At 34.3% G+C, this 12,752-nt stretch overlaps 1 protein-coding gene across 1 annotated transcript in view; it reads right to left on the reverse strand.

Annotated features, from left to right (window-relative positions):
- Positions 1–2,951: 2,951 nt before the first annotated feature.
- Myo81F (unconventional myosin 81F) overlaps positions 2,952–12,752 on the reverse strand; it is a 181,788-nt gene continuing 171,987 nt past the window's right edge. Inside the window, exons 31-33 of the mRNA XM_089091950.1 lie at positions 10,803–11,039; positions 6,665–6,868; positions 2,952–4,201 (exon numbers count right to left, since the gene is read on the reverse strand). Coding sequence (XP_088948076.1) covers positions 4,061–4,201; positions 6,665–6,868; positions 10,803–11,039 — 582 coding nt within the window. The 3' untranslated portion in view covers positions 2,952–4,060. The remainder of the gene's footprint in view (positions 4,202–6,664; positions 6,869–10,802; positions 11,040–12,752) is intronic.

Consider the following 12,752-nt stretch of genomic DNA (forward strand, 5'->3'; position numbering starts at 1 on the left):
TAGGTTTTTTTTTCAGACACCGAACCAGAAAAGAACAAAAGTTAACAACAAAAACTGTAAATGTTAAATTGAGAAAGTGGACTTAAAAAAATTTTTTTTTTCTAAAAAATGTTAAGATGATTTGTCTTGATTTTGTTACCACTTATGAACAGGATCTTGATAAAAAGAAGTTTTTCCTGTTATTGTTTATCTAACTTTTGTGTCAAGGTTTTATTGACAAAGAACCAGGAAAATAAATAAAAGCTTATTCTTTCAAACCCAAAAAGGATAAAAGTACAAAAAGGGAAATGGATAAAAAGCCTGTGAAATCAAAAGCTTTATTTTTTAAAAGGAAGGTTTAAGCTTTCTACCCTACATGTTCAATAAAAAGCGGAATGTAACACAACAATAAAGACAAAGTCAAAAATTAAAATCCAAACAACGCACTTAAAAATTGACTAGGCAAAATGTAATATGAGAAAAGCAAATACGGTAGAGTACTTAAGAGAGGTGGGATGTAGCAATACAAAACAGAAATAAATGACAAAGGAAAATTTAAAGTTAAATAGAGACATATAACAACAAAAACAGAGAAACATAAAAGCAAAAAGATCTAAACAGTACCCCAAAATAATATACACAAAAAAAATGGAAGCTAGAATATAAATTTATAAATGACAGCATATACTATGGCACCGATTTCATTTTTTTCTAAGAAACTAGCTAGATTCTTTCTAAGAATTTCTGACAATAGTTCCCGTAATGAAGGAGCTCAGCTAGATTACCCTCAAAGAAACTAAACTGTTTGGCAGTAGTAAACAAAAGAGAAACTTAAAAAAGCGGACACTTATATATCCTCTTTTAATACGAGCCTTCTTCAAGGACATCTACCAAGATGACTGTTATGGGGATATAAAATTTGATAAAAAATACCCAGAATGCAACAAGGAATTCTCTAAGAAAATTCTAAGAAAGGGGAAATTCTTGTTAGTAATTCCATAGGAAATAAAGAACAGAGAAAAAAAAATCTGAAGTAGAGGAAAGAGGAGTTCATCTTATTATCATTGAATAGACAATAATATAAATGATTGTATATTATAATAGACGAAATATTGAAGCGCTTCCTCTGCAGAATAAAGTGATGAATACATTAGGTTTCATATATCGTTTTCATCGGCATTGAGCGCGAAACGCTCACACTCTCAGCTATAATCATTTACAACTAGACTTGAAATAAAATTGATAAACAATAAAATATACCAAGTAAATATTGCCAAAATTATCCTAAGTGACTATCTTTAAATGAGTAGGACATATTCTCTCACTCTTTAACCAGTGACCCGCGGAACAGTATTGACTGTCCTAGTATCCTAAAAAGCCATGAGTCAAAAACTACAAAATTCCACCAATTTAAAACTTAATTTAACTTGATTTCACACTTTGCTATCATTTAAAAAGGGGAATGCAGGCTTAAAAAAAAATGGACTAAAAATGTCTTAACTGTCCCAAATACACATTATCTATATCTTTGCTTTTCAATGAGTATTTTGCGTACCATTGCAAGTGAATTTTGTTGAGTGACAACTCAATAGGTAATCACCTATTTACTTTGAAGTTGGCCACAGCAAAGCACATAAGAAAACAATGATACTTAGTCCAAACTCAAAGGACTTGGATTGTTTTATTGTTGTATAAATTTGCAAAAATTTTCAAAATCATGTTTGAATCTTGATTTAAACATCATTATTTAACATCAAAGACTATCCACTGGCGATTCAAGACATAGAGACATCTCATCATTATTCAGGTTTTCTTATGCACAAGGCCACACAGCTCGGTCGAAGTAAAATTCGCCGAAAACCTGTTGATTCTGGACGTCGAAACCAAGAAACTGAAAAAAAAAACGAATGAATTCTGGCACAACCAGAATCCATCCGAGAGAAACCGAAAGAAATATGGCAGAGACGTTTTGGGAATACTGAAAAGAGAATTAACCAGGGCCGTCGAAGAGGAGGGGGGGGGGTGCTTTCCAAGACCCAAGTGTCAAAGGGATTCACTTTACTGCCGTCAGAAAATTTATGTTGCGATTGTTACGTTGTTAAGTTTAATGGGTACTTGTGTATTATATGGTACACACTCGAGAAGTGATGTTAGGTTAATCCTAATGAAATATATAAAAATGTGATGAAAATACAATACCGCACTTCAGTAACAAAATTATGGGAACTACAACAAAGAATTATAGTAGGGGGGCCGCACAGAACGCATTATATTTAATACCTAAACTAACCAAACCAAAATACGATCTCTATTTACTAAATAATTTATAAAAATATACCTACAACGTATATTTTAATAGACCCAAAGTTAATTTTCTTCAAATAGTGACAGGTATAAACCGGTTATTGTCTGATCTGGAGATCCAAATTCGCAAGTGTGTACCATATAATACACAAGTACTATTTAATGTGCTATACGCTGAATAATAAATAAAAACTAAAAGAGATCTGCCGTCAAAATGTTTGAAAAAATTTACATTTTAACAGAAACTTGAAGATGTGATAGAAGTAGAGGGCTAGGGGAGGGCTAGAGGGCAGTCCTTTACTTCCAACAGCAAGAGCGATTGCTATCAAACTTATTTGTTTTAATATTAAACTGCTAACAAAAAGGTAGGAAAGGAGACCACAAAGAAATTTATCTCCATTACTTTGACAGGGCTTAAAGACCAATCCCTTCGAATAAATGTTAGAAACTTGAGCCACTAAATGCACTTTTTTAAAGGGTATCTATCACCCTTTGTTTCCTTGTCCTGATTCAAATATCATTATCTAACAATGAAGACCCATAAGTAAGTTTCACATACCCCATAAAAATTACCTACAGATTTTGGAGAACTGCGAAAAAAAAAAAAAAAAAAACAAAAAAAAAAAAAAAAAACGAAACAATTATTGTACATACACATCATACCCCCTCAAAAAATAAGAGTAATAAAATTATGAAAATATGGTATATGGTACATATAATAATATGGTAGATACACATCATAGCCCCTCACTTCCCAGGAAAAATCCTAACACAGAAAAACCTCCTTTAGGAAAAATCTAATTTAAATGGAAATAGTTGTCTTACTATTAATTTTTCTGCTTAGTCAAACTAGTTTTAAAATAAAATTGTTTTTTCAGGTCTTCAGAATACGATAAAAGAAATAAGGACGAAGACCACACTGCCTACCAATCATATAAACAACAACAGGTAAAACAATAGGGAATAAACTTAAACAGTCTTAGGTAAATCCCCTGTTGTTTTACTCATTGTTGTTTTTACGACAAGTCATTTTAATACAAGTCATGTATCCCAAACCAGTAGAAAAAGAAACCTTTTTCACTTGTACAGATAAAATCTAAAAAAAATATTTGACGAAAATTCATATTTGAATCTAAATTTTAGTTTAATTTAAAAATTATTGAAATTAGCCCAATTTGGTTTTAAACAAATGTAACTGTTTGATTTAACTAGGACGTCACTCAAATCCTATTAATTATCACATGTGACGATTATTGAAAAGTCCTCGAAATATGTTTGCTGGTCCGCGGACCCACTGGTTCAGTAAAAGAACGAAGAAAGCTCATCATTAAAATAAACATTTGGTATGTAAATAAAGAGTTCAATAATCGTAAACAATTCTTCATGCAACTTATAGCACTAATATTAACTAGTACGTTAGATTGTTTTTACGAAAAAAAAGAGTAAATTTTTAAGAAAAATTAAAAAAGTTAATACAAGTCATGCATCCCAAACAGCAGAAAAAGAAACCTTTTTCACTTATACAAATAAAATCCAAACAAATATTTGACGAAAATTCATAATTTAAATCTATATTTAACTAGGATGTCACTCAAATCCTATTAATTATTACATGTGACGATCACTGAGAAAGTCCTCGAAATATGTTTGCTGGTCCGCAAACCCAATGGTTCAGTGAAAAGACAGAAGAAAGCTCATCATTAAAATACACATTTGGTATATAAACAAAGAGTTCAATAATCGTAAACAATTCTTCATACTACTTATAGCACTAATATTAACTAGTAGATCCAGCTGATACGGACCCACGAACGGAACCCGAGTCAGAGTCAAAGGCGGGATGCCCATTTAAAAGAACCACTCCGTTTGGCTGTAAAATCTCACAATATTCTCGAACTAAGTTGGCTATTTGGAAGGCCTGCAAGAGAAATCCCTTTATTAATGTCTTTCATTTAAATCAACAATAATAAGAGCCAATTTTGGCCACAAAAAAGGAGACATCTATAAAGGAATTGAGCTGTATTGCGCGGATCAAGTTTATAGTAAGCTGGCACGTTCTGCGGATGAAGGATGACAGATTGCCGAAGATTGTCCTTTTTGGTCAACCGTCTAGGGCTAAACGGATCTTTGCAGTCAACATGTCCAAGACAATAGTTCTTACGATCATTCATGTTATCTAGTAATTGTTTGCTCTACAATCATAACAAGTGTAACTCGGAGGATACTCCGAGGAACTCGGAGGAACCACAACAAATAACGATCCATTTAAAATTTTAGAATTTCAGGTGTAGTGATGCCATGACTAACAACATTGAAAAAAATGCGCTATCTATTGCACCCTTTAGTCAATGATGGAAGATCAGTTTTAAATCAATGATGGAACAACCTAAATTCCTAGCTTTAATTTTCTGAAGAGAGACGTTGTGTCTCCTGCACTACAACCATGTGAATTTTCGGTCATAATTATTGGCTTCAATTCCTTTGTGCCAAATTAGCTGCAGTGTTCAATAATCCTAGTACAGGTTTTGCCTCTTTTATATTTTTATTTTGTCACTACGACTACCATTTGTTTAGAATCTATTCTTGACTACGACAGCTTGTATAAATAAGTATTTTTTGATAAGCAATAATCTTTAAAAGCCCCCTCCGACCCCCTAGATTTTTCAAATACCTCTTTTTTATTAAATGAAAAAAATCTTTGAGCCTCCCTCTCCCAAGAATTTGATAAAAAGTCATCACTCTGACAGAATTCCCTCTGTTTTTGTCAGAAAACCACTGAACTAGTGATTCCTATAGAACGGAAACTAAAAAAAGAAGAAAAAAAGAGACAAAAGGCCAATGAATTAATACAATTTCCAACTTGGGAATTGTTTCTAAATTAACGCACATTTGAGCATTTTATTATGCTGAAGAGCTTAATAGTTTGACTTAAAAAAAGTGGATATTATTAATACTTTATTTGTTGAAATATTTATTATAAAGTCAATCACAAGTTACCAGCACCTAAGAACATTAATTTGACTTTAATAAAAGCTTTTTTTTTACTTAGAATCTAATAAGTAAATTATTTGCAGTGGAAATCTTTAAAAATTACATTTTGCACACACAAAAATATTACTATATAATTTTCAATTGTTCCGAAGTTAATTTATCAGTAAACTATCTACCAACACTGGAAAAAAAAAATCTGACAATTTTGTATTTTGCTATAAAAACAAATAAAACTTACACGTTCTAGTAGCAGGCAGTACGCCAATAGTTTTGTGCTGATGAAAAGCATACCCGCATAGGTGCATTTACTTAAAAGTTGACCCTCATCTCCTTCTTCAGTTTATTTTGGAATATATAGACTCCATTTCAGTGAACAGTGAAAGAGTTAGTTTTCTTTTAGGTAAAAAATCCCTTTTGTTTAAATTTAAATATTTGAATGCGTTAACAGTTCAAGAAGAAATTCATAGATAGCGTTACTTGCCTTCAATGACAGGTTCTAATGTTTTTCTATTTCATTTCAACTTTACTGCAAAAGATAACCAAATATTAGACAAAATTCTGTCTTTTCTGTGAGAAGCCAATTTGTTGTTTGCATTTATGCGCGCTGAAAATGTTGGAAGGAAACGCCACATCTGTACAGCCCTTGACTAAAACTGTTACTTTAAGGGCGTTTAACACTATTTTTGCCGCTTTTGATTCAGAGCCAGAAACGATCATCAAAGAGGAAAGGGTAAACGGACAGGACGTTTGAAGATTGAACATCCGGAGGTTTAGGTATCAGATCATAAATATAAATATTTGAATAGCCATTCAATATCAAAGAAGAAATTTGTAGAACATATTACATCCCTTCGATGACGGAGTATTTTACTTTTCTATTTTATTTCAAGATTTTGTGCACCACTTAGACTAACTGTGAACCATCTGCACCATTTAAATCTCGACATCTATATTTACTGCTTCCAAGTGGGAGCTGACAAAAAATGAGTACTTTGTGTAAAAAGTCAAGTAATCGTTTGAACGTGCACGCTCTTTAAAATAGTGAAGGGAAAGCAGTTTTAGAATTTAGGAGCTTATCAATAAATTACGGAGAGTCGCACTGTCGTAATAATTATTAATCAAGATAATTAGAAAACAGTAATGTTTCCTTGGTAAAGGTTGAATATAATTGACCATACACCTTACTTTTTTTCTGAACCTTAAGCCATTCTAAACCTAAAACCAGGTACTAAAATGAATAACAAAAATTAAAAAAGCATTATAAGCGCTACCCCCTCATTCACGTTATTACTCAAGTCGGGGGATCGTTATTCCCGTTATTCAATAATTAAAACACCAATGAAGACGGGACTTCAAGTGCTGGTTATAGAAGCTATGTTAAAACTGTTACCTGACTAGTATTCAGTACAATTTTCGCCGGTTTTGACTCAGAGCCGGTGACAACCATCAAACAGGAAAGTGTTGGGCTAAACGATAGAACACTCTTGTAATCATGGTGGCATAGAATATTCCTTGTTCTATATTCCAAAAAGTGAAGACCACGGTGATCCACGGCAAGCCATAAGGATTTTGGCCAATTGGATGTAAAAGATTGCTGTAAAAAGATGGAAAAATTAGGTGAAACTAAAAAACAAAACATATTACAGATGTGATTTTAAAAAATATAATTAAAGTGAAAAGGAAGCTTGAAAAACAATATACGATTTAAAAAGAAAAAAAAAGTTTTGTGGCATAGAATATTCCTTGTTCTATATTCCAAAAAGTGAAGGCCACGCTGATGCATGGCAAGCCATAAGGATTCTGGTCAACTGGATGCGAGAGATGACTACACAAAATCACGACTGAACCAAAGCAATATACAAACCAGTCTTTTTGACACTTAAAAAAAAGAAATTTTTTCATCTGAAAGTAAGGAGTAACATTAAAATTTAAAACGAACAGAAATAATTCCATATGCAAGGGTGTACCCCCTCCTATATTCCTCGCTCTTCACGCTAAAGTTACTTAATACTTAAAAAGAGTATCTTATTCTATTAAACGGCCCTTTTGTTTCAGGAGTCGTTCTTAAAGAAGTGGTGCAAAAAGTCAAACCTTAGCGTAAAGAGTGAGGTATTTAGAAGAGGATTACTCCCATCATATATGAAATAGTTTTTGTCCGTTTTAAGTTTTAATGTTACTCCTTAATTTCAGCTGAAAAAACTCGTTTTTTTTATTTAATTTCTGATCCGCCTCCCCCTCCATAGAAAATTCCTCCCTCAGCAAAAAAATCCTCCATGGATAGTTCCTTCCACACAAAATACCCCTGGACAATTCCATCACAGAAATTCTCCCCAGAAAATTTCTTACGGACGATTCAGCCTGACAAATTCCCATTAACATACTTTCACCTGGAAGACTTCGATTTCTGATAGTTTTTAAAATCATGCCAAAAATCCCCACTCCGTGGACTTTCAGATATCTCCCCCCCCCCCATCGTGGAAAGTTTCTCCCGTGTAAAATTCTCCAATGGATAATTTCTCCTGCGGAAATCTCCCCCCCCCCCCATTAAAAAATCCTCAAGACAATTCCAAAATTTCGTCCGGAACATCTCCACATTTAAAATTGAGTTGGCAAAGAGAAAGTAAGACAACTAAAAATAATTACGTGCAGGAATTCTGGCGAATTCCCAATTGTAAAATTTTCCCTAGAAATTTAACACTCGGTAACTTTCTTCCCCAAGGAAAATTTTCTCTAAAGAAGAAAATCCGCCCCCCCCCCGAAAAAAAAAATGTCGGGATGCTTCCCATTAACAAATACTATACGTAAATTATCTCCCGATATTCTAGGACCATTGGTTCGATACAATCACCCGAAAAAAAAAAAAATTAACATGCATCCGTGTTCCGGCAAAAAATACGAAATTTCCCATTTTTACAGATTGCAGCCTGAAAATTCTACAGTAGGGTTTTCTAATACGCTGAATCTGATGGTGCTATTTTCATTAAGCTTCCTTGACCTTTGGAGTACCTCCCCTCTTTCTCGAAAATCAGGCAAATTTTCTCAGGCTTGTAGTTTGGATGGATAATATACTAAACTTTATGAATCTCAAATATTTTGAATCAGCACAAAAACTAATTACCTGGATATATCTATTGATATCAAAATTCTACTTTTTAGAGTTTCGGTTACTACCGAGCCGAGTCCCTTCTTACTTACACTTCGTTACCACAAACTGTTGGAAAAAAAGCGAAAAAAATAGATGATTTCCGGTTCCACGGCTTTGGTGCTATACTACTACTACTACTAACAACTCATTGCAGCATCATATCGCCTGAGGCCAACATAGATACACACGCTACTCCTTAAATATTTCCATACGACATCATCCCACCCCATTATGGGGCAGCCTGCTTTTCATTTAACCTAGTAGGTTGCCTGACAGGGGAGATTTCGGGGAATCTATCATTCTTCATCCACAGATTGTGTCCTAACCACCTCATCCTCTCTCTCAGTGTAGCCCTAGAAAGCGGAATTGGCCCATATTATTTGTACAGCTTACTGTTTGAGATACGATCGACCAGTCGGGTACCCAAAACAATACGTTGGCAAATTCTCTGGAAAACATCTAGCAAATCCTCCACCGTTTCTCAGAGCACCCACGCTTCATAACCATACCTGACCACTGTCATCACAATATCTTCAGTATTCTAACGTTGCTGCACAGACTTATCTTCTTATTCTTCCAAACTTTTTCAAACTGTGAAAGAACACCCTGGCTATTGGATGTTCTACTTTTAACATCCCCACTGGAACCAGCGTCTTCACTAATAATATTACCGAGGTAAGTGAAGCGGTCCACGTCATCGATCTTCTTGTTACCCAACATCACCTCTTCACCTTCATTTATTCCTAGTCTTAGCGAATTAGTTTTCGTAACGTTAATTTTCAACCCTAATCTTGCACCCTGAACTCACAAAACCCTTAAACATTCATTAATTTTGCTAATATTTTCACCTATGATGCTTCAATCATCAGCATAATCTAAGTCTAGGAGAGTTTTACTTCCCCATTTGATTCCATGTTCTCCCATTGCCTTTGCTGTGGTCCTTAGGGTGAAGTCCATCAAAATAATCCATATAAATGAAGATAGAACGCAACCCTGCCTAACCCCTGATTTGATACGAAACCAGCTACTATCCCCATTTCCTGACTTAACCGCATCAATGTTATTATCGTACATAGTACTATTCACTTTAATGCACTTTTCTGGTATATATACAAGGATAGGACCTACGGTAAAGCTATTCTATCAGCTGAATCAAATACTTGCCCATAATCTATAAAACTGAGGACTAAAGGGGCTTGATGACTCAAGCGCTTCTCAATTATTAATCTAAGAGTGAAAATTCGGTCAACGAATCCACTATCGCACAGTTCTTCTCTTAACACTTTATCTGCGGCATCTCGAAGTTTAAAAAGCATCATCATACGTAATTAGCTTCCTACAGAAACCAAGCCAATGCCCTTATAATTACCAATCTCACTATTATCATCTTTCTTATAGAGGGTTTCAATTATAGTTTTCCTAAAATCGCTAGGTACTTTCCCTTTTCAAAAATTATGTTCGAAATCTTCGGTAACTTATATCTGACTTCATAACCACAATATTTTAAAAAGTCATTTACCACACTATCAACACCCGGGGCCTTATTATTTTATAATCCTTTTAGTACTTTCGCTAAATCTTCTTCACAAACTAAATCTTATTTCACATCCAAAGTGTCACAAAGTTATTGATTTCCCACTATATTTTTGCCTGATACTCTACCAAGGTTTAGCACACTCTCAAAATGTTCTGCCCATCTTTCTTTAACTCTTTCCTTATCGCTAATTGTAGCTCCGTTCCTATCTTTAACTGAGACAAGTCCAGATCGAATATTCCTTCTCAATTTGTAAACATGCCAGTACAACAGTTTACTATTTTGCCGTTTGCTTTTATGCTGTCTGCCTGCATCTTCCACACCTTCTGCAATTTTATCCATGCTGAATTCTAATGCATTGAATGAGCTGAATTCAAAAATGACATGGGTTTTTGGCTATGAGGTCATATTGGTAAGATATGTAAAATTAATACAACAATTAGTCTTAAACCCTTATTAAACCCTAACTTTGGATAATAGTGCTATGTTTCAAAAGCATAGCTAATGCAAAAAAAAAAAAAAAAAAAAAAAAAAAAAAAAACTGATTTCATATGTGGATTGCGCGTTCCAAAATACGATATCAAAATATATTACACATAAATAAAAATACAGGAACCAATCATTATATAATTTTACATAATTGATGTGTTGAGCGGTTTAACAATAAACTTGCTATATACTACTATATTTCAAACTGAAGCATCCCAATAATAACATGACTCAGTTTAAAAAGCCTTGGCAAAAAAAAAAAAAAAATCTCTAGCCTGGATTTTTTTCCTGTAAAAAAATAACTATCCACCATGGCAATGTTAGTGTGTTTGTCGAAAAGCATTAGGAATCTCAACTTACCGTAACGTCAAAAAACGTTGCTTTGTTCAAGGGCCAGCTTTGAACAATAGTCAGAAGGGCTTGCTTTGCTTCAAGTGGTGTCATCCCAAATAAAGATTGATGATGCATCATAACTGCTTCAATTGGCACCGTCGGTAGTCTCCTCCTTGGCAAAGATTGGCCTATAACACCCTCGTAATCTAATTGTCCATTAAAGTCACCAAATTCCACTTGGGTCCTCAGTGCACAGACCATAACCTTAGAAAAAGAACTTTTACTTAATATTTCGCATTTTTGCGACTTTGCGGTGTAATTTGGTAAAACTATACATTTATATCGCATATAAACTGGTTAATTTGAAGGGCCCTATAGAATAAAATTTACTTATTCAGCGTTTTGAAGTGCAGATGTAGAATGAATCATTTTTATATATACCATTGTTTTGGGTGTGTGAGTCTGTGGGAGGGGGATAATGCCCATCGCATTTTTAAAATGTCCATTAACTGTTAGTTTTAACACTGCTCTTTACTTTCACCTGAAGAAAACATGCACTATCTTTTGCTCATTCTTAGTTTGCACATAATAATTGTATTTACTAGTAATATATTAAATATATTTAATAGTTTATTCCAATTGATTTCTTAGTGAGCCAACTTTTAGAATTTTTTTTTGAAAGACTATTTTAAATTAATCAGAAGATATTTTCTGGTTTGAATTTACATTTTCATACACTAAATCTTCCTGAAAATAATTAATGAATAATCAAAGAGCTAAAAATTTTTCTAGTAGTATCGTGTCTTTGTTTTTTTTTTTTGTTCTTTTTTTGTACAATGCTAGGAAGGGTTTCTAAAATATTGAGTTCATAAAATATGAACTAAAAGGGACGAAATAATGTACCACGGTGTCCAACTTAGGCACAAGGTCAGTGAAGCCCACCCCCACCCACAATGACAGCCTCACGCACCAGGGGCTTCAAATTCCAAAATTTATCAAACAATTTTTTTAAATTTTTTTTTTTATAACAAAGTGATAATGGTTTTTCCTTGACATAGATATATTATTTCTGATTTAGCAAGTTTGGGTCTTAGGACTCTAAATTTCTAAGGAAATCTGGGTCAGAAAAACTTGTAGTGGAACCCAAACTTTAGTGTTAGATTCCAAAGCAGACTGTTTTTAATTGGTAACTTCATAGCTGACAAGCATACTAGTTCCCCATTATTAACATATAAGATATCTATGGAAGGGTGGGGTTTAATAAACTTTGGAGGGGGCTCACTAAATTGAAAATCAGAAGTTCTAGTGCCATTTTTGAGAGTCAGAAGTGGCCAGAGGCAAGCCAGCCACCCCCTCCACCAACGTCTTTTTTTCCCTAGATGCATCCAACAGAAATTTTGAGATGGTCATTTTGTTAAAAATGGTTCAAAGAACATATACTAGTGCCGTCAGCGATGACACAGCCCCTAAGACTCTGGGAAAAGAGTTGTAAGTTATGTCCCTGGGTTATATAAGGTTTTATGGAACGGGTAGTCGTATAAACTTCAGATGGGGCTCATTTGATAGAAGTTTAATGCCTTTCATAAGAGTCAAAAGTGATTTAAGGACAAGCCCCCCCTCCCGCACCTATCATTTCCAAAAACCAGCATCCAATCAAAATTTGTAGACATCTGTTTTGTTTCGCATTGTTGAAAGGTCCAGTAACTATGCCTTTGGGGATATCACCCCCCCCCCTCCTGATTGTAGGGCCACCCAGCTTACCTAGCGCTCTGCAACGTCGCTTGACTCCTGCACGGGCGCCGTCAGGGGGACAGGGGGGCCACAGTGCCCATGGCGATAAATAAAAGTTCAAATAGGGATAAAATCCTTTTAATAGGTCTTCGAAATTATCTATGTGCCCATGGAAATTTGGGACTATAAATTAATTATTAAAAAACCAAAGGAAAGAGAAAATAATAGGGAAAAACCATGGAAAAA

The sequence above is a fragment of the Artemia sp. Qi Xiang Cuo genome, chromosome 7, assembly GCF_049724085.1.
Source record: "Artemia sp. Qi Xiang Cuo chromosome 7, ASM4972408v1, whole genome shotgun sequence".
NCBI lineage: Eukaryota > Metazoa > Arthropoda > Branchiopoda > Anostraca > Artemiidae > Artemia > Artemia sp. Qi Xiang Cuo.